This window comes from Podarcis pityusensis, assembly GCF_964106645.2.
Source record: "Podarcis pityusensis genome assembly, chromosome: 9".
NCBI classification, from domain to species: Eukaryota; Metazoa; Chordata; class Lepidosauria; order Squamata; family Lacertidae; genus Podarcis; species Podarcis pityusensis.
Genome location: NC_138034.1, coordinates 54,048,054 through 54,068,890, shown reverse-complemented (window position 1 = coordinate 54,068,890; position 20,837 = coordinate 54,048,054). Strand labels below are relative to the sequence as shown.

The following is a 20,837-nucleotide window of genomic DNA, read 5'->3' as shown; positions in this document are numbered from 1 at the left end:
GTTTTGTACACTAGCCAGTGGATATAAAAAACCTGGTAAAATCATTTTGTACAGTACAACACAAGGATGTAACAAATCCAATTAATGATGACTTTAAGCTATGCTATTGGGGAAACCGCAGGTTGTGCTGCAGAGTTATGAAGGATGTAGAATGCATTATTAAATATCACAACAATAGGGATAAGATATCCAAAGAGAAGCACTACTGGACATTAAACTATCTCCTTTCAGTATATGTTCATTTACTGAAGCAGTGAAGTTTATCTTCTCATTTTGAAAACAGCTTAAACTGAACTGCATTTGAGTTTTAATAGTAGGCATTCCTTACTTTGATATTCTGGTTTGTATGGAGCCCTGACATCAGTTTCCTCATTCCAATGTCATGGGAAATTCTGTTGTGTTTGATTTTGATTTTTGATTTTGTTTTGTTTTGTTTGCTGTCGGAGGAAGAAGAAAAAGGTGAGGCAAGAAAGGAGTGCAGAGACACACTAGTTCCTACTGTTTTAGGGACTCAGCTGCGCATTTGTGTAGGGTTCTTAGTTTTTTCCCAAAGATATCTCATAAGGCAGCGGAGTTTGCTGAAGGGGCAACAGGGTTTAGTGAGCAGGGAGAGCCAGTGACAAGGAGCAGTTCTAATAAACTTGAATTCTGGAAGGAGAAGCAGGAGCCAGTTTTCTTTAAATAAATAATCATGCACAATCAATATAGTAGACTTTCTCCCAATTCACATCTTTTATGTGGGCACTGTATCCTGGATCACTCTTTCTCAAACTTACAGGTTATACACATGAACATACTTGTTTCTTTCTATACATACAGATGAGATGCCGGGGGGGGGGGGGGAGGTGATTAAGCTGCTACTTGGAAGGCAAACATATTTCACACAAATTATTGCAATCTAAAGCAGTATTTCTCAAACACCTAATAATTAGTTTATCGTTCTCTCTTTTTTCTGGGTTAAAATTGAAGGCACGCTTAATTCTTGCATTCAAAGACATATGTATGTATTTTCTAAACCCATTTCCTAAAACAATGTGTAGGCATCCTCCTTTCTAGTTCAGGGTAGTCTGTAATACTTGATCCTGTTGCAGAACAAGGCATCAGACTTCCTATACCCCAGCCCATATAAATAAGAGACCAATAAGACTGGATTTTGGATAAAAACAGGCCACAACTTTATTGAATACAGATGAAAGAGGTTTGACTTGGGCATGGGGCAATCTAAACACTTCTGGCCCGCCTGCTGGAAGCGACGTGTGGACAATCCAGGTGGGGGTTCCTAAGACTTACATCAAATAAGTCCAAACTTAAAACAATGGAGAAACCTGGTCTGAACAGAGACATCGGATTCTTATCTCATTATACATGACCAAGCCATTTCTCACCTTCTCACCCCTTGCCTTTTCCTGTAAGACCTATTACAGTAGTTAAGAGTCATCAACAGGCTCATCTCAGCTATCTGCCAATCTCCGATTCCCACCACCCTTCTAAGTAATACCCCTCCCCACCTTCTCAATATATAGAAGGATCTGGTGACTTCTGTTTCAGTGTATCTGAAGAAGTGTGCATGCACACGAAAGCTTATACCAAGAACTAACTTAGTTGGTCTTTAAGGTGCTACAGGAAGGAATTTTTTTATTTCGACTATGGCAGACCAACACGGCTACCCATCTGTAATCAAATAAGGTGTTCCCATCAAATAGGGTGGACATGGCCACTCCCCCTGATCCCTTTAACAGGATACCCCAGCGTTTGGAGGGGCAGGCGGGGACTACAACCTCCCCTCCATCCAAAACAAGGGATTGCCCCAATGTTCAACTATTACTCAGTTTGAACCTAGGTATCAGCTGATATTTCTAGGACTCTCCCATGTCTGTTAGCTATAGTGTGACCTGCCTCAACAAATTCTTGCATTCCCCTCCTTTCCATGATATTCCTTTGTTGCCTTTAATACTGACAATAGGAAAATTTTCCACAATACCTTTTGGTTCCGAAGGGCATAGAATTATATCTAATATATTGGCTTAACTTTCAAAGCACACTTCAGCCTCTCTTGTGGCAATGACTTGACCAACCAATGCTAGTCTAACCATAGTTTACAGCACCACGTAAATAGAAAACTTAGATTTTGCTTACTGTCCATAAAAATATAGTCATCATACGTTAAGGTTTTAGAACATTAGAAGCCAATATCTGCCTGTTTGTTCATTCAAACTTGCACTTTGTGTTTTGAATGATCTTCATTTTCATTTTATTTTTAACTTCATTTGGATTTACAGTTACTGTACTGACTGCGTTATTTCTAAAGGAGTGATATTGTATTGACAGATTCTTTTGTTTACACTGTTGTGAAAACAAAGGTGAGCCAGAACAAATAAACTTCAGTGACTAGAATGTTCAGGACTCATTCCTTTGACTGCTTACTTGGTTGTGTATTGTTCCTGGTGATCTTGACCCAACTGCTTTCAGTGTTTGGAGCATACAAATTACTTGGTTTCTAATGGCTACAGATTATTTGGTGCTGCTTCTAGAGATCAAAAGGATAGTGTCAGGCTTGGCTTGTATAATGGATAGGGGAGAGAGAAAGCAAAGATCAAAAAGAACTTTGCAGCTGTATCTAAGGGCAAGCATGTTAAAAGGGAAATAGTTGGACATTAAGAGCAGGAATAGGACATAGGGACAGAAATGTATTTTCCTCATTCTTAAGGACATTCTGTTCTCCTTTGTAAATGGGCATACTTTAAAAGCTGAAGTCTTATCTGTCCCATCAAACTTACCTGCCCTATCTGTATCTGATATTACTCATGAATTAAGTGACTTGCAGCACATGGAGATGCCTTGAACCAGTGAATTAGACTTTCACGTACCAAAAGGCATCTTCTCCTCCCTGCCCTGGGGCAGGGCTCAGACTGGAAAATTGAAATAGTAAAGAGAATCAAAAGGAGTGTACACAGTGTAACTATCTGGCATTGCTGAATAGCCACAACTTATTCCCATATTTATGAAATTATAGTAGTTTGGCACAACTATGAAGTCAAATGCAGCCTACCAACTATCTAACTGCCCCCTAGCGCTCAAATGGGTCTATGTTTTAGATATGTGTTTACCTGTGATTGGATAATAAATTTTGTGTGTGGTTGTTGTAAGGTTACTGGCGGGCTGCATTATACATAATAAATCACAAGCTTGTAGAACTCTGATAAAAAGGAAGGACCTTATCGTATTGAAGTTGTGACTTCTGGACAAGCTTGATGCCCAGCAACTTGCATTTTAGAATTGCTAGGTACTAAAAGCAACTATTAAGAGCTCAAATCTAATGTCCAGCCATCTCCCAGGAAAGCTGGACATTAGAAATGGTCGCCACCTGTGCTGTCCAACATACATGCAGAGGTAACTGTGACAATTTTTGCAAATTTTACATCTTTGTCAACTTTAATTGCAGAGAATGTATTGATGGTCCCTGGAGGAAAAGCTTGTGAGACTCTTTCCGGAAAACTGAAGCCTTAATTGAAAGTTAAATTGGAATCTCCAGTTTCTACATGCTTTGTTAAAGGACCAAGATTGGCTGGAATTACGGGAGGCAGACTTTAAAAGAAGCAGGAGATAATATTAGAAATCAGACAAGAATTTGTTAATTTTGCTGCACGTGTTAGGCCTGATGGATACCATAGAGACAGCAAAGCTTGAAGAGCACATGGAAGTCCAGAACAATGAAACTGCAAATGGTTATGCTCGACCCACACTCACTGTCAGTGAGGAGAACAAGAACAGCAGCAGCAAACCAAAGGGTTTATCCAATGGCTTGCGGAAAGGCACTAAGAAGTATCCAGACTATATACAGATTTCTATGCCCGCTGAATCTAGAAACAAACTTCCTTTAGAATGGTGGAAAACAGGCATTGCCTTTGTGTATGCTGTCTTCAACTTAATTCTAACGACTGTCATTGTCACAGCGGTACATGAGAGGGTGCCTCCCAAGGAGCTCAGTCCTCCATTGCCAGATAAGTTTTTTGATTATATTGATCGTGTAGAATGGGCTTTTTCTGTATCAGAAATAAATGGAATTATACTGTTTGGATTATGGACAATCCAGTGGCTGTTTCTCAGATACAAGTAAGTCGCACAGCTTCTTTTCTTCTTATTATTAAAGACCAAACTAGATGTCAATTAAATACATAGGCAGTTATGTAACTTGTCTGTCTTTAACTAATTAATCACTTCCCTACAGGGCTCAGAATAGAAATCTGTTTTACGGCATGGCTAGGGATTTTAGAAAAAAACTGTATGAGGGGACTTCCATTCCAATCTCAATGGGGGAGTGATTCCTTTACAGTGAGAATTGAGCTTCCTCAACCGTGCAGTTAGCTTAGGAAAAACTGATACATAGTGAACATTACACATAGTAAGGACACATCTAGTTTGGCCATCCCTGAGAGAATTCAGAGTTTTACCTATGAATCATAATTTACTTATTAATCATGTGGACTTGCAAAAGAAAGGACTGAGATACTAGAAAAAAGATACATTCAAGTCTGCAATAATGCTTGCTAACATTTTGGATTATCAGTTTTTCCTTCTTTATATAATTATGTTTAAAACAAATGGATTTGTAACAAAGATGCAACATATTTATATTTAATCTGAATGTGATTTAAAATGCAGTCCTATAGCAATTTATCTGGGATTAATTCCTGTTCAACTCAATGGGACATACTTCTGATTGTTCAATTCACCTAAAAGAAAATTGCACAACAAATATTTAATATGTGCTACTATCTGTATTCCAGTTCATCAGTGCCAAACCCTTCATGCAGAGAGTAGTTCTATGGTCACAGCCACATACAGGAAGCAGCTAGTAACATGGTGAATTATGCAGCTTCCCAGAGTTGGTTGTATGGGAAATAAGCAATCAAGTCTTTCAGGAATTGTCACTGCTCTACATCAGCTGTTTTACTCAAAAATATGTATATGCCACCTTCCTAGAATCTAACCTTAAAAGTGATATACGACTATGATAACAGATCCCATAAGATACACTTGGGTGGTCAAATAATAGAGAAGTGCATGTCTTAGTAGTTCCACAAGTATGAATTGCTCTTTTTGGAGCATATTGGTCCGTAAGATAGACATATTACACTCAAATGTTGCAAATCTTGAAAATTCCAAAACTTTACTATAAAATTTATGGTGTCATTGGCTCAGTCCTGTGGAACATTCTTCCAATAGAGATTCAGCAGGAAATTTCCATTTTAACCTTTAAACATCTGCTGAAAACTTTTCTATGATGGTAGGTTTATGTGGATAATTAAGAAAACATATTCTGCAATAGTTAGCTTGTTTGTGATTTTAAATTTTTGCTTGGTTTTTATTGTATATGTATATATAATTGTTGCAAACCACTTTGATATTTTTTGACATTGCAGTAGAAAAGTATTTTTTATAAATGAATAAATAAGAACGTGGCTGTAACAGTTTTCCTGTTGTACTCATTATCCTATGCTATGGAGTACAGATTAAGAGTGGGAAAGATATCATGTTGAATTTTGCAGGCATAGTCTTTTTACGGAGTTGTACTTATAGCATAACTACATGAACAATCTCTAATATTATTTTTCAGATCAATAGTGGGACGAAGGTTCTTCTTTATAATAGGAACTTTATACCTTTACCGCTGCATTACCATGTATGTCACCACTCTCCCTGTGCCTGGAATGCATTTTCAGTGTGCTCCAAAGGTAAACCTAGTAAATGCAAATTATATTTATTTTACAAATCAGTTGGCTTGGAGTTCTTTATCCAACCAAACACTTCCAGTCTCCTTCAGCTTGTGTTTCTTCTTATTTTGTTCTCCCTATGACAAACTAGCTAAATGGAAATTCTCAAGCCAAGGTTCAGCGGATCCTGCAACTAATTTCCGGCGGTGGACTGTCTATAACAGGCTCACACATCTTATGCGGAGATTTCCTGTTCAGTGGTCACACTGTAGTGCTAACACTCACTTACCTATTTATCAAGGAATGTAAGTTTCAATTTTTCAATTTTTTTTCTTTTCATAAATGCTTAGCAACACTACTCCACTGATTTTTATACTAGTTTCAGTATTCTGTATGTGCACCAATCTAACCAAATGCTTCTGATTTTGGATTGAAAATAGCAGAAAGTCTGGGCCAGTTCTGACGTTTTGGCCAGTGCATGAAATACTTTTAAAATTGCTCCATTTGGTGACTCTTACATGGTAGATCAGTCATGTGAAGCAGCTTACCAGGTTTTTCTGTGGGAATGTAATTATCCCAAGGAAAAGTTTGTACTTAAGTGGAAAATATGGGCAGGATTGAATTAATGAGTGCCACCAGGAAACCACAGGAAAGGACTTCCACTGGCACAACTGGGGTTTCCCCTCTTCTTCCCCCAGGTGTCCCCTGAAGTTGACTTGGGTAAGGGAAGAGAACTCCTAGAACAGAATGTGGGTGGAGGAAAGAGCAAATTGATAAACCATGCAAGCAGCAATGCTTGCGCTAAGAGCAATCTGCTTTGCACTACATTGAATTCCTGTCTGTTACTCAGTTCACTTGATGAACTGCTCCACACCTAAAGCCTTTCTTATTTTCCTAAATGTTTCGTATGGTTTAAGGTGGTCTTAGTGTGGCAATCCTAATGTGCAAACTAGGCCTCATGGTCTTAGTTTTTGGTTGTTTTTTAAACACAGCTATCTAATTTGGATGCAAACTTGTTGCAAACTGTTCCTTCAGTTAGAAAAAAGAAAAGATGTTTGTGTTCCCAAGCCTAATTCAATTACTATAAATTGGTGTAGGACAGAAATAATTGCTTATCTTTCTCTTTGGCATTGTCTTCCTTGTTGTTTCTTTTTGCCATGAGGTCTCATAAAATAAATATTCCCTTATTTATTTACATGTTTATGCCACGCTTCCTTCAGAGAACTTGGGGTTGCAGAGGAGGTCCCTTGCACACTTTATCCTCATAACAACCTTATGGGGTCAAGTAGGCTGATAGAGAGTTCCTGGTCCAATGTCAACCAATGATGGGTCTTCCAAGTCATCTTCCAAAACTCTACCCACTTCACTACACCAGTTTGAAGTTCTAGAAGACTTACTCATGAGTACTGTATTTTGGTTGTTAGAAGGCTGGTGCTACAAAGAACAAGCATGTCAAAAACTGGGTTACATATAAACTGGAAAACATGCCTTTCATTGGCATATGCATGTTCCCATTAACATGAATATACCTATGTAGGTTCTGTGAAGCCTGAATATGTGACAGTTTCTGGTAATGTAATATACATATTACATTTTAATACATTAGTGGAGGTGGGAGAACATTATGTGGACATAATGTTCCAATGTTCCATGAGTTGTTGGTAAATAGCCGTTTCATGCACTATTTTATGTGAGGATGTTGTCACAGATGTACTGTGGTCATGTTTAATAATCCCATTTAATGTTGTTGTTTAGTTTACCTATCTAGCATTTAGCATATGCCCTTTGCAGAAAAAGAAAAAAGGAAGGAAGGAAGGAAATTATTACTGACATGGGGCTGTTACAGCCATTCTTCTTCACTAGATTGTCCTGTAAACCCTGGAATACTGCTGGCAGGGTTTTATAAATAAGTGGTGTGGACTGTACATCAGGATATTATCTACTAATTTCTTGTTCCTGTATGATTATGGGGTTGGGGAGATGCTGTTTGAAGCAAAAGCAAATACTGCTCCATTATTCTGAAGCTGAGTGCAATATGCTCCACTGATCTTTCTGAACAGGCATTTTGCCAATCTGAAAGATGCTTCCTGTGTTCTCATCCCTGTTTATCAATATATTTAACTCCCTGGCCAGAGATGGCTGTACAAGCTTCCTTCCCTCCATTTTGACATTTATTTTTGGAATGAGCAATAAAATGCAGTAGTGTACTGGTTTGTTTGTATTTTTAGTTAATTACATAAATTGGATTAAATTTATTTGAAATAGGTACTGGTGCTGTTATTCTTCAAAAAATGCAAAGGAAATGAATGATTCTCTGATCTAATTTTGCTATCTTCTTTCCTTCCTGAAATATAATTATGATTAGTGTGCTACCATGTAAAAAGTGGCCATGGATTGAAAAAGAAAGATAGTAATATGGTGGTGGGAACCATTTACCCCTTTGAATGAAGGGATTAATTTTCTTTTTTACTTGTATGCTTTTATGGATGTCAGATTGTTGCAGCACAATTTTAAGAGATCTTAAAATGTAAGTTTTATATGAAGGGTTATGGTAGTGATAGTTCTGTAACACTCCTTCCATTACCTGCCAGTATGTTCCTTCCTCATAGTGTCAGATAGCAAAGACGAGTGACAAGAGGCTTGCAGCAAGTTGGAAGAATATGGGGAATATGGGGAACAGGTAGTAAATCTGATCATTGTTGAGCTAGGTGGTACTCTTTGGGTGCCAGATTGGAGCCCATATTGCTAACCCATCTTTATAAAGCAATGTTGGTGGTGCAGATTATGCAATTGGCCTTGAACATAGGAGACTGCCATTGGTCCATCTAGTCCAGTCCTATTTACACCAAGGGCAGTAGATCACCAAAGTCTCAGGCAGAGGTTTTTTCCTTGATGGAAAATTATTTAAATTGAATAATCCAAGGATTAAGCCAGATACAGTGGTGCCCCGCAAGACGAATGCCTCGCAAGACGGAAAACCCGCTAGACGAAAGGGTTTTCCGTTTTTGAGTTGCTTCGCAAGACGAAAATGTCTTGCGAGTCTTGAGATTTTTTTTCGCTCCCCCCCTCCTTTTTCTAAGCCGCTAAGCCTTTAATAGCCGCTAAACCGCTAATAGCGCTAATCCGCTAAGCCGCTAATAGGGTTGCCTCGCAAGATGAAAAAACCGCTAGACGAAGACACTCGCGGAACGGATTAATTTCGTCTTGCGAGGCACCACTGTACCTTCTGCATGGCAGTTGTGTATTCTGCCATATCCCCTAGGAGCATTAGTCAGATGTGTATTGTATGCAAACCCAGCCAGCAGCATAGTGCAAATTGAGCAAATCAGCTGATTAGCCAGCATTCATATATTTATCTCCTGTTAAATTTACTCTATGGGATCAAATTATATGGCAACCTGTTCCTGTGAACTAAATATAATATTTTAGTTTATGTCTGTGTGTGTGCATGTGTATATCCATGCATTTGCATTCACAAATTAGTTCAAATTCATATTCATCTGTTTTGCTGCTCTAGATACAGTTCCCATATTAAACCTCTTTAACATGCTTTCCTTCTTGGGCAGATTCACCTCGTCACTTTTGGTGGTATCACTTGATCTGCTGGTGTATGAGTGTTGCTGGAATAATCTGCATCCTAGTAGGACATGAACATTATACTATAGATGTTGTCATTGCATATTATATCACCACAAGGCTCTTCTGGTGGTATCACTCAATGGCTAATGAAAAGGTGAGTAACGGGAATACCAGCTTCTAAATTAATGTTAGGTACTTGAGATATATAGTACTGCTTTACAAAATGTTAAAATGAGATTGCTGAATTATGCTGGACTTTTTAAAGGCATTTTTACTTTCCCCCTGGAAATCTCATGGGTCAACATCTAAGAAAATATTGGTATAATCCAGAAAAAAGTTAGTCATGGTGAAATTTATTTGAATTTAAGGCACTAACATCCCAGTCCTACATTGAGGAGTAAGACCTGCCTTTTCAATCAGCTGTACTTTCAAGTAAATGTGCACAGGAATCCCAACATAAACATCTAACTGCGCACATTTGTTGCAACTGTGTTTTGGTAAATCATATCCAGTACCTTAACTACACTATACACGTGAAGCTTTAAAAAAAAAAGTCTATCACAAATCTGGTTCAGTTTAAATGAATGCCTTTCTAAATTACTGGAACTTCCTTTACTTAATTGTGAACCAGTTAACGGTAAGTGGAGAGGCATTTTCACTATGTGAATGGAATGCTGGTCAAAAATATTGTAGTTAGTCTGGAAAACAAATAAAGCCATTTGCTGTAAGTAGCACAAAAAATGACCAAAAGAAAATTTCTATATGAGGTTAAGCAGGTTTGAGCTGCCTTATTACCTTCATGGGAGTTTAAGAATCCCACGTGTATGTCTCTGAGCTCATTGGAGTAATACGAGGAGTTAATAAATAATATTACTTTGCCTGGTTTTACTTTACTGCCCTCTGTTTCAAATGGCGTCAGTTATTACAAAATTCCAGCACGAAAACCAATATGGAGCTGAAGGACAGGGAGAAACCGATTGTCCTATCTGAATTATACCTATGTTTTATATGCTTTTTACTCCATGGAAGTGCTTTCTTTCTAAGGAAGAAATAAGAATTATTCTAGTGGTTTAAATATGTCTCTTTTAAAGCAGTCTCAGCAGGATCTTAATATATTTTCTCCCCCCTCTTAATGCAGAACTTGAAAATCTCGTCACAGACAAACTTTCTCTCTCGAGCATGGTGGTTTCCAATATTCCATTTCTTTGAAAAGAATATACAGGGCTCCGTGCCTTGCTGTTTCTCATGGCCAATATCTTGGCCCCCTAGCTGTTTCAAGTCTTCATGCAAAAAATATTCCCGAGTTCAGAAAACGGGAGAGGACAATGAAAAATCCACCTGAAGAAAACGAAGACAAGAGAATGTATTATTCTTTACTTCTACCAAAACATTTGTGCTATAACCAAAGCTCTTAAGATGACTAGATTGTTAACTGCAGAAGTGGACCAAACTTTGTGCGACTGATCTGAGAAAAGACAATTGTAGACACAAACAAAATAATTATTGCCCCTTGGTATATTTTTCTAGTCATATTGTACAGTTTCATCCCACTCTTCAGCGCTAGTAGACACTGGCACTCAGTGGCACTCTGGTGCCAACAGAACACTTCCTGAGGAGGAGGAGAGCTAGGACATTGGTTTCTTAATGAGATTCAGAGGTGCCAAAGAACACATCACACCATCTGTTGTTAAATATCACTCATCCCACAGAAGCACTGAAACAAAATATCTGCTTTAGACTCGTGGAGTTTGAAGAGCAAAACCATAGTAAATGATAAAAGGCACAATACTGGTCTTTCTAGCTATATGCAGAGAGTAACAGAAGTTGGCAAGCAGTGGTCTTACTATTCTCACTAGTGAAGGCAAGACTTGTTATACATAACTGGTGAAACCAGAAGTGAACCTTGATCTTTTTATACTCTCTTATGGGAATGAATATATTATAACCCTGTAATGCCACCACTGTTTCCATATACTCTAGCTACCCTCTATTGTTTTTTACATTTTATTAAAAAAATAAGTGACAATTTTATATAAATATATATCCATATATGACCATAAAACCTATTTTACCTGATGATACTGTAAGTTAGAAATAATGTCTACTAACATCGTCAGCATTCAACAACAGGAAAAAATAATTTATTGTTAAAATGCATATATGTAAGGCAAGGGAATTATTTAAAATTCTGCTGGTCAGCTTGCATGAATGTGTGGTGCATGTGCATAACACATTTTGAGTATATGCACTTTGCAGCGAATGCTCAAAAAATGGAGGATCTGTAATTGAAAGAGAATGTTGATACTCCTTCAGGCAATGACTGAAAATACCACTGAGTGCGGACAACCCCGTTGTTGGCACTCAGAGGTATAAATTTGTAATTTTAAATAGTCATAAGATTCCTGCAGGATTGTTAACATTGTTTTTGTGATTGTACGTGGCTGTGCATCTACACATGTATAGCAAATAATACATAAACTTGAGTGAACCATTTAAATGCTGTGGGAGACAATTTTCCACTGATCCTCCAGTCACTCATTGGCTTTGATCTTCTGTAAGGAGGCTCCAAAAGGATTTTTTGAAGGCTTAAAAAGAAATGGTGCGATTTTTGCAAAAACTATGGAACAGTGGGCCTGAGAGCTGGATGTGATACATCTACAGATGAACATCACATTGTTTTTTCCTTGGTGTGAATTTGAGTTGTTGTGCCAAGGGTATTCACTGCAATAGGTGTGTTTGTTTCACTATTACCTAACACTATATTTATTTATTAAATGGTCATGTGGCCAGTCTGCTACTTTATTGTTTACAAATTTTTTTTTGGTTGAACAAAGTGTTTCTGTGTAATATAAAACTGTATATGTGAAAACACCCAAACATTTATTAAGTTAATGTTTAAGAAAGCTAACATGGCCCACTTTTTTTGTTCTGTTTTGTACAGGAATCAAACCGTGTCATTACCATTATAATATCTAGTAGTTAAATGTATTTTTCATTGTTGCCAATTGCTTTTCTATTAAAAAAAATCAGTAAAAGGAGCAGCTAGAGAAATAACTATTGAATTTGCTTAAGTCTAATCAGTTACTATAACTTTTTTAAAAAATAATGCTTTAAAGAGTGACATTAAAAAAAGTAATGAGAGAATTTGACTGGAAATTTTATTCTAATTTAAAATTCAGTGTGTAGGTCTGGGTGTTTCTTCCATTCACAGGCCAGGCTGTTAAGCTAATTCTGGTTTTCAGACTATCACTTCGGCAACAACAAATCTTAGTAGAACAAATAATGCATCATGGGAACAGAAGATAGTGAAGTATGATAATTCAGCCAGAAACCTTACTTTTATGGATAATTTTTTCCTTCCTAGAAATATTTAACTTACTTGCTCTCAGGCCAGTTACAGGTACATACATAACTTTTTTGTGTTAATAACTAACAATGTTAATAACTAACCAGTAAACGATTAGATGCAGTGCCTAATAAAATGACAAAATCAGATTTAAAACTTAAGGCTAAAACAAACTTAACTTATTTTGATTTGCATTGGAGACGGTGGTCACAGACCTGATAAATACAAAGGAAAGTATGTAGAGGGACTCCTGATACATCAGTCACCCCAAGTCCTATTTCAGGGCAGCTTCAAACATGGCAAAACGTATAGAGCATTTCTGTATGAATATAGCATTCAAGCTGTGTAGAGCAACAAAATGTGTGCATATGTTTGCACATTAACAATCTACACCTATCCTGCATGCAACTTTGCTACAACAAAGTGGTTCTCAAGATGCATTTTATCACATTTGAAGCAACCCTCAAGCTGGACTGAAACTTAGATGTTTCAAAAGCAAGTGGCAAAGTTGGTGGTAAACTTCTGTGTGGATAAAAGTCCTCATGTCTTTTCAATATGTTGCGTGTGTATTAGGGGTTCAGCCAGAAATTAAAAGCTACACTTGCAAAAATAGTCTCTTCCTTCAAGTCCTCAACCTGGTTTCTGTACTTTAACATCAAATTACTAACCTTTCAAATTTCTAAGGTAGACCACCTATGTTTGAGGGCGCCATCTGTGACTGAAACATTTACATTTTATTTTGCTGGTTCCTAGACGACAAGTGTAGATCAGAGAAAGTTGGACTGTTTATCTCCCATTCAAAATTGGTGAAACGAGCTGCAATTTTGTGTTTTTAAAAAAATTATTATTCAGAGGGACTTTGGCATGCTTCTCTAAATTGCTTTCAACACTAAAGCACAAGGATCTGGTATTCAAATAGTATATAAATGCACTGGCCAGTTAATTAAAATAAAGAGATAGAATTGAACTTAATCAGCTATACAGCTATTTCCATAATTCACAGTGAAATTTGAGCTTCTTGGTTTCTGATTATTCTTGTTTTGGATGAGAAATACTAAAGTGGAGAATAAATGAATCCATCTCCTTAGATGGCAAGTGTAATTTGATAAGCTTGTAGATAAGTGTTAGCAAAGGAATGCCTAGTAAACTACAGTAGTACACTACTTGAAAACAGCTTCAGGATTAATCTCCTGACAAATAGGGGGAAATAGGGAGAATATTAAAAATGATGCAGTTTTTGTTGATCGTGTTTATTCTAGTTCTTAGTGAGCTTTTTTGCTCTTGTTCATTTCAGTATATTGTTTAAAAGGCCTGCACAACTTATGACAGACATGTCTGCTGGATACCTAAGGGCTTAAATAATCCTCTTGGTTTTGCTGTCTACAAAACCAAACCAGGGGAGCTGTTGAGTACCTGACTGACCATCATATTTGGCTGGGAGGCTGCATTTGGCAAGATGGTCACAGGCTATGAAGGCCTGGCCTCTGGTATTAAAATTCTTGCCAAATATTTCCAATAACTTTATTGCTTGACAAATCGACTGAAAACAATCATAAGAAAAGAAAGTATACAGGATAGGAAGGAGCTTAAATATAAGTTTCATTATCTCTTTAAAACTATAAAAAATACCAGTCTGTACTCTGAAGTCTCCTTCAGCTGTCAAAGCAAAGACATCCCAAAAGCATAGCTCAAAAGCTTGAAATATGATATACATAAAGTCAAATTTGTAACTGGCACAGCGAAGTAGATAACGTCCATCCCGAAGTAAAAACGAACCAACAAATGAGAAACAAGCAAAAATCTTAGAATACATTCAAAATCATTATTGTGGTCACAGCCCATCCTCCTTTTGTTTCCTTCCAGTTTTATGGATTTTTATTGAATTAAATATTCTTTATACAAGCCACAGCAGTAAAGTTGAAATTTCTTGGGCATGTTCCCCCCCCCCCCCCCGGGGTGGGATGTACATTTCTCTTGTGATGTCAGTGAAGTGCCTCTGATAACATTTCTAAAATAGCAAGTTCTGTTTTAGGTGCTTATTTAAAGATTTTGGCCATAGTTGTATCTTGTAAAGAAAAGGGGGGCAGGGAGAGTGCTTTAGTATGATGACTGGCAACAGAAGTCTTGGATATGTTACTAAACCTAGATATATAATCCAGTGTACGTAGCCTCTGTGTGTAGTGCCTGTTAGCCCCCTAATGGACACACATAGTGTTGCATTTCTGTTCAATGTCAATCAGTTTCAATGAGCATATTCTTGTGGCTGAATCTTTAAAGGTTTATTAATTCAAGTAAAAAAGGCACTGTATGCCCACATGTTTTGCATTAAATATAATTTCAATTTACTTTTTGTCTACAACACTGTTGTAGTGTATGCTTCTTAGATCTTTCTAGTTTGGCCCAAGAGACAGAAGTGAATATATTATGAATGTAGATACGCAGTATTTTGTGGGTTTAAACCCAGCAGTTGTAAGTATAAGATAGTGGCATCTGGATGAGATTTTCAAACCCTTTACCTATGATCTGTCAAAGCAGATCCTATGGGTTGGATCTAGTTGCACTGAAGTCAGTTGGACTCTAATCATCATGACTATCAGCACAAACTTAGCCATGTCTACTCAGTGGTAAATTCTATTGAGTTCAGTAGGGCTTACTTCCAGGTAAGTGAGATTAGGACTGTAGCCATACTCAAGTTGTTTATTTCAATGGCACCCGAGTTCAGTTAACTTGGGCTACAATCTGATATTCATACTTTCCTGAGAGTAATGCCCACTGAACTCAATGGGACTTACTTCTGAGTGGACATGTATAGAATTACACTGTTAGTCTGGATCCAGCTCATTGTATTTAATAAAAAAGAATCCTCTAAACTTTTTGAGTGCTGATATAAACACTCTGAGCAGAATAAATATTTCAAAGCTTGGATTTTCATCATACTACAGAAGCAGATGTTGAACTCCCTGCAAAATCAGGATAGTGAGAGTTGCACTTGTAATCTAGCAGCAACTGGAGGTCACAATGTTGGTTATCCCTGCTCTAACATATCCTGCTTTTCCCCAGATAAAAGTTGACTGGGATTCACTTTCTTTATGCTAAAGTAAGCAAAAAGAGCAGCTAAAATTTACTCTGGTAAATGTTGCTTGAGAAAAGTTAGGATACCTTTCCAAGTATTATTCTAAAAAAAAAAAAAAAAAAGTTGCACTACACTATTTGTATAGTACCGCATAGAGGCGTACCTAGGGGTTGGCAAATTTGGCCCCCACCAAGGGCACAGGCCCACCCCCCCTTCTGCAAAAATCACCCCATATGTTGCACCCGTTGCTCCCCACTTCCTTGCTCATCAGGCACTTCTCCTTTTGCTCAGGAGAGAGAGACGGCTGATGGAAAGGGTACTCAAACCCTTCAGCCTCTTCCTCTTCCTCTCCATCTGTTGTTCCTGCTGATGCCTTCCCTTCCCTTTTATTACAGCAGCCCAGCAATCAGCAAAGGAGCTACAGCAACTTGTTTACATTGGATACACACACCGTTTACTGGTATTGCGAATGCACAAGACCCCTCCCATGCGTTGGAGTGGGTGGGTGGGTGCATGAGTGTTGGTTGGGAAAGGCTTGGGAATATCCTTTATCCTATTTACTTTTCTCCTTTTCCTCCACACTTTAATGTGGACATTAAAGTGATGGAGAGATCAGACCTCCCCCTGCTGTCCTTTTTGGAAACAGCCTTTGCCATGAATGAACATAAGAGCAAATTTGCAAGATAAGCACTAGGGCAAGGTTTCCCAAACTTAGGCTTCCAGCTGTTTTTTGGACTACAATTCCCATCATTCCTGACCACTGGGTCCCCTCTAGCTAGGGATTATGGGAGTTGTAGTCCAAAAACAGCTGGACACCCAAGTTTGGGAAACTGCTCTAGGGTATTGCTTGCTTATAATATTTGTGTGTGTGCATTTGGATCTAGAAGACAACATATATGTTTACACCAATGTGAATACATAAAAAGGGCATTGCTGCATACAATCAGCTACAAAAACAGAGTCCTGTTTATACTGAAAATAAAATACCTGAACTGAAGGAAGGAAGGAATGGTGAAGGTGACATACATTTTGAAGCAAAATGTAACCAATCCACTTTAAACACTTTAATTACAATAGTTTCTCAGCCAGCGTTTTTTAAAAAGAAAACTCATGGAGTGTTTTATTCCTTTGTTGTAAATAGAGCCTCACACTGCAAAACTTTACATGTCTACTCAAAAGTAAGCTCCACTGAATTAAATAGAGCTTACTCCCAGGAACTGGATAATTACTTTGCAGTCTTACACTGTGCCTGAGCATTCTCACAGTTTCATTTCATTCATTCATTCATTCATTCATTCATTTATAGCCCACCGTTTTCTCTAACAGGGACTGGAGGCTGCTTAATCCATCTAGTCTAGCATCCTGTTCTAACATCCTCTTGGCATTAAATCCACATCACGCACCTGATATACTTTATTACTTTCTGCAGGTACTTTATTACTTCCTCCAGTGCTTTTTTTTCTGGGGGGACACAGGGGTACACATACCCCTAAACATTTTGTGAATCTAAGTTTGGCCTCATTGAGGGGTCAGTATTTCAATATGAGTAGGAAAATGAGAGTACCCCTAAATATTTTTTTAGAAAAAAAAGCACTGCATGCAAGTATCACCAGAATAGCTTGGGAAGCTTGAGTTTAAAAAAAAAAAAAGCAGCCCAAAATACCAGGGTTGGTTACTGCTGTATTTAAGATTGCTATTTTCTAGTAGTTATGGATTTTCCCCTTCTGATTCCTTGCTACAACTGTAATACATGAAGTGTGGGGATGAGGACATTTTAGTTTTTCTTTTAGAATATGGAGCTCCAGTGATAGTGCAGTGCACATTTACTTGTGTGTGCATGATAGTCCTGTGCAAACTAATTTACACAAATGTATGTATAAGCCCTGTTAAACACAGACTTACTTCTGAGCAAACATGGATAGGATTGGACTGCCTGCATTTCTTCAGTCCCGTACTCAATAGAGGTAAATCTGCAATCCATGCACATTTACTTTGGGGTAAACCAATTTTTTTCCTTATTCCACCTTTAACAGGTTAATAGTGATGGTTGTGTTTCTACTTACACATAAATAAATGAAAAGACTAGTTCCTTAGGTTGTGATCCTAATCACACAAGCAAGTAAGCCATGTTGAACACAATGGAACTTACTTAAACACTCACAGAATTGTAAATGTAGTTCCCCACCCCAGGCCACTGGGGGCTTTTTTTGGAAAAAGTTACTACCGTATTTCCTAACTTGAGACAACTCAGTCCAGATAAGTGTGTTTGTTTAGCTGATTCCATTTGTTTGCAAACAACACTCAAAATATCTGTGTGTTTTTTTTAATCACTCAAATTGTGGCATTGTTTTCCTCCAGCAGTCATGAAGCTAAAGGAGCTCTATCTCACCCACCCCATAGCCAAAAAGCAAGCCTGTTTCCATTTTAAAAAGTATCCTGCTATGAAAAACACTTAGGTATGCTCATTCTGATTATGGGCAAATGACATTTAGAAAAGATGCACCAGCAAAATACTAGTTGTGCAGGGAAAGGTGGTAAGCAGAGATATATCTGTGTGTTTGGAACTGCAAACTTGTAATAACAGTTCGATACGATCATAAACAGCTCAGTAATGTTTGATTCACTAATGTTGAACCTTTACAAGTGCAAACATCCACTGTGAAAATCAATGGATGTGTTGCCCTTCTTAAAAGAGGAGCATTGTCAGCAAATCATTAGAAAATATAAAGCACCATTACACTGAAGGTTAAAGACCTTCTCCTGCTGCAGTGAAACAATAGTGCAAGGGTAGTTAATGCGGTGCCCTCCAGATGCTCCCCACAACCCCAGCCCACATGGCAGATTATTATGGTGTTGTAGTCCACAACATCTGTAGGCGGGGCAGCCCAACTTTTCATACCAAGTGGGCTGCAAGAGTACTTTGACGTGAAACATGCAGGCCACACACTACCTTGTCACACTGAGGCCAAAATCTGATGCCCCCTCCAGCCCTCACACTGCTTTCCTAAAGCTGGCTAAGCTAGGTCCTGAGCTTTTGGAAGGAGGCATGAGGCTCTGGCAGGGTCCCAAAGTCTAGCACCTCAACCAGCTTTGGAAAGGCAGCACAAGGGCTGGGAAGTACATCAAATGTTGCAGAGGACCACAAAAAAAAAAAAAAAAAAAAAAGGAATCCAGGGCTGCATGCCTGATCTGTTGGCTATCTCTGCAATAACCCTAGACACTTCCCTGAACATAGTCTGTTTCTACATTATACATATGTTTTAAACATTTTTGAGTATTTCCACTCAGTATATCCTGTCCACTGTAGACCTATTACGAAGCTATCACTGCTAAGACACAGTTATCAGCATTTGCACAAAATCACAAATTCATGATCCTTGGGGGGGAAAGCAGTACAATTTTAGCTAATTTAAATATGTGTGGTAGATGTGCCTTTTTGGTCTTGGTCCTATCCGGACAGTAGCTTTGTGATGTTCTACTTGTAATATACAAAATGGGTGTAGAGGATATATCTTAGAAAAAAAGAGAGATATCTCTTTCAACCAAGTCCTTCATTCACAATAGTTAGCAGCAGCAACTGATCAACATCTACGGATCAATTTTTGGTAGTCCTGCAGTCTAAAAGAGCTTAGTACAGGCTGGCCTGACCCACCTGTGTAGTGTTAAATGCAGTCAAACTGCACAATCTCTTAATAAACTATGTGAGTGTGTGCAGATCTCAGAAACAGCACAGTATAAACACTTCTGTGTGGTAGAGAAGGAGAGAGCTGCCAAGAGCTGGCAGGTGCTGGAACAAACCTGTAATACTACTTAAAGGCAGGGCTTTTTTCAGCCAGAACTAACCAAAACTCAGTTCCAGCACCTCTCAGGTGGGCACCACTGCCATGATAAGAGAACAATGATGATTTCAGGCACCTCTTTTTCTAAAAAAATAACACTACTTAAAGGCATATATTAGTGCTTTGCTACTACATTAAGAAATGGTGCCTTTTAAAATATCATTCTAATAGCATTGTATGCCTGTGCTGTGATTGATAAGTGATACAATGAGAGATAAACATTATGGCAGGATTCTCATTTAGGTGACTGGCCTTATGCAAACATTTTTCTTTCATTCATGAATCTGTTTTCCATAGATTTTCACAGCCTTTGAAGTTGTTTGTTCTGTAAATTGCAGACTTTATGTACACTTACCAGTATTAGCGGTGTGGTATGTTTTGTAATATTCTGAAAAACTTCACTGCAAAACAATGCTATAAGAATAAAGTGCCTATTGAAAAAATGGTTGAGAACTGCATTTTGAAATGTATTTATTTAAAAAGTATAGTCTTCCTTGATTACCTATTATTCTCTGGTTCCTACTGTAGTGTGCTTTTTTATTATTAAAGTTAATTCTGCACAAGAATCCTTGCTTTCTGTAACCTGCTACATAATGCAATACTTTATTTTGCATAATATGACCAGTGGCACATGGAAAGATGAAGGCAAGTACTTGCCTGAAGTCCTGGGTACTGAAAACACCACAATCTCCCCGCTATGTTCAGAGGAACACAAACCCTGGTTAAGTGCCAAGATCCCTGAAATTTCTTGCTACGTCTCAGCAGGGATTGGAGTGGCCCTGTTAACAGTAGAAATGGGATGGATAGATTAGGCACAACAAGACAGACTAAGGACCTGGTCAAGTTCACTGTGCATCTCAAAATTGTATCACTGTTTGACGAAGGGGCGCAAAATGGTTAATTCTATCCTGGTTGCCTCCTTAGTTTCTAAGGCTGATGATGAGTATGTTGTCAACAGTTTTGGTGACTTGTATTGTTTATTGTCAAGGGCCTTTACAGTTCACATCACATAGTATAAACTATCACAAAATTAAGTGTAGAGCATCCTTATTATCAACCATATGTTACTGTACATTATGGAGGGTGTGCTGGTTTGTATATGTTACGGTAAATGACAAGAGGAGGGAGCGGCCATGAGGTGGAGTTAAATTCAGAAGCAGGGCAGCTGCAGGGCGTGGAAAGTTGTTGAAAGGGCGTTTGATAAACTTCAGTTCACTTGCTTTGGGTTTGAAACAGCTGATTTCAGGTACCCCCCTGGCAGAAATGGCTTGGTTTCTTTTGAGTAA

The 20,837-nt window shown here is 38.1% G+C and overlaps 1 protein-coding gene across 7 annotated transcripts in view; it reads left to right on the top strand.

The window, feature by feature from the left end:
* The window catches only part of SGMS2 (sphingomyelin synthase 2), a 30,613-nt gene extending 15,629 nt beyond the window's left edge, over positions 1-14,984 (top strand). For all 7 annotated transcript variants that reach the window (XM_081020346.1, XM_081020345.1, XM_081020349.1 and 4 more), the window contains 5 exons: positions 3,443-4,113; positions 5,618-5,735; positions 5,866-6,019; positions 9,281-9,447; positions 10,432-14,984. In XM_081020346.1, coding sequence (XP_080876472.1) covers positions 3,659-4,113; positions 5,618-5,735; positions 5,866-6,019; positions 9,281-9,447; positions 10,432-10,635 — 1,098 coding nt within the window. In that variant the 5' untranslated portion in view covers positions 3,443-3,658 and the 3' untranslated portion in view covers positions 10,636-14,984. The remainder of the gene's footprint in view (positions 1-3,442; positions 4,114-5,617; positions 5,736-5,865; positions 6,020-9,280; positions 9,448-10,431) is intronic.
* Positions 14,985-20,837: the final 5,853 nt, after the last annotated feature.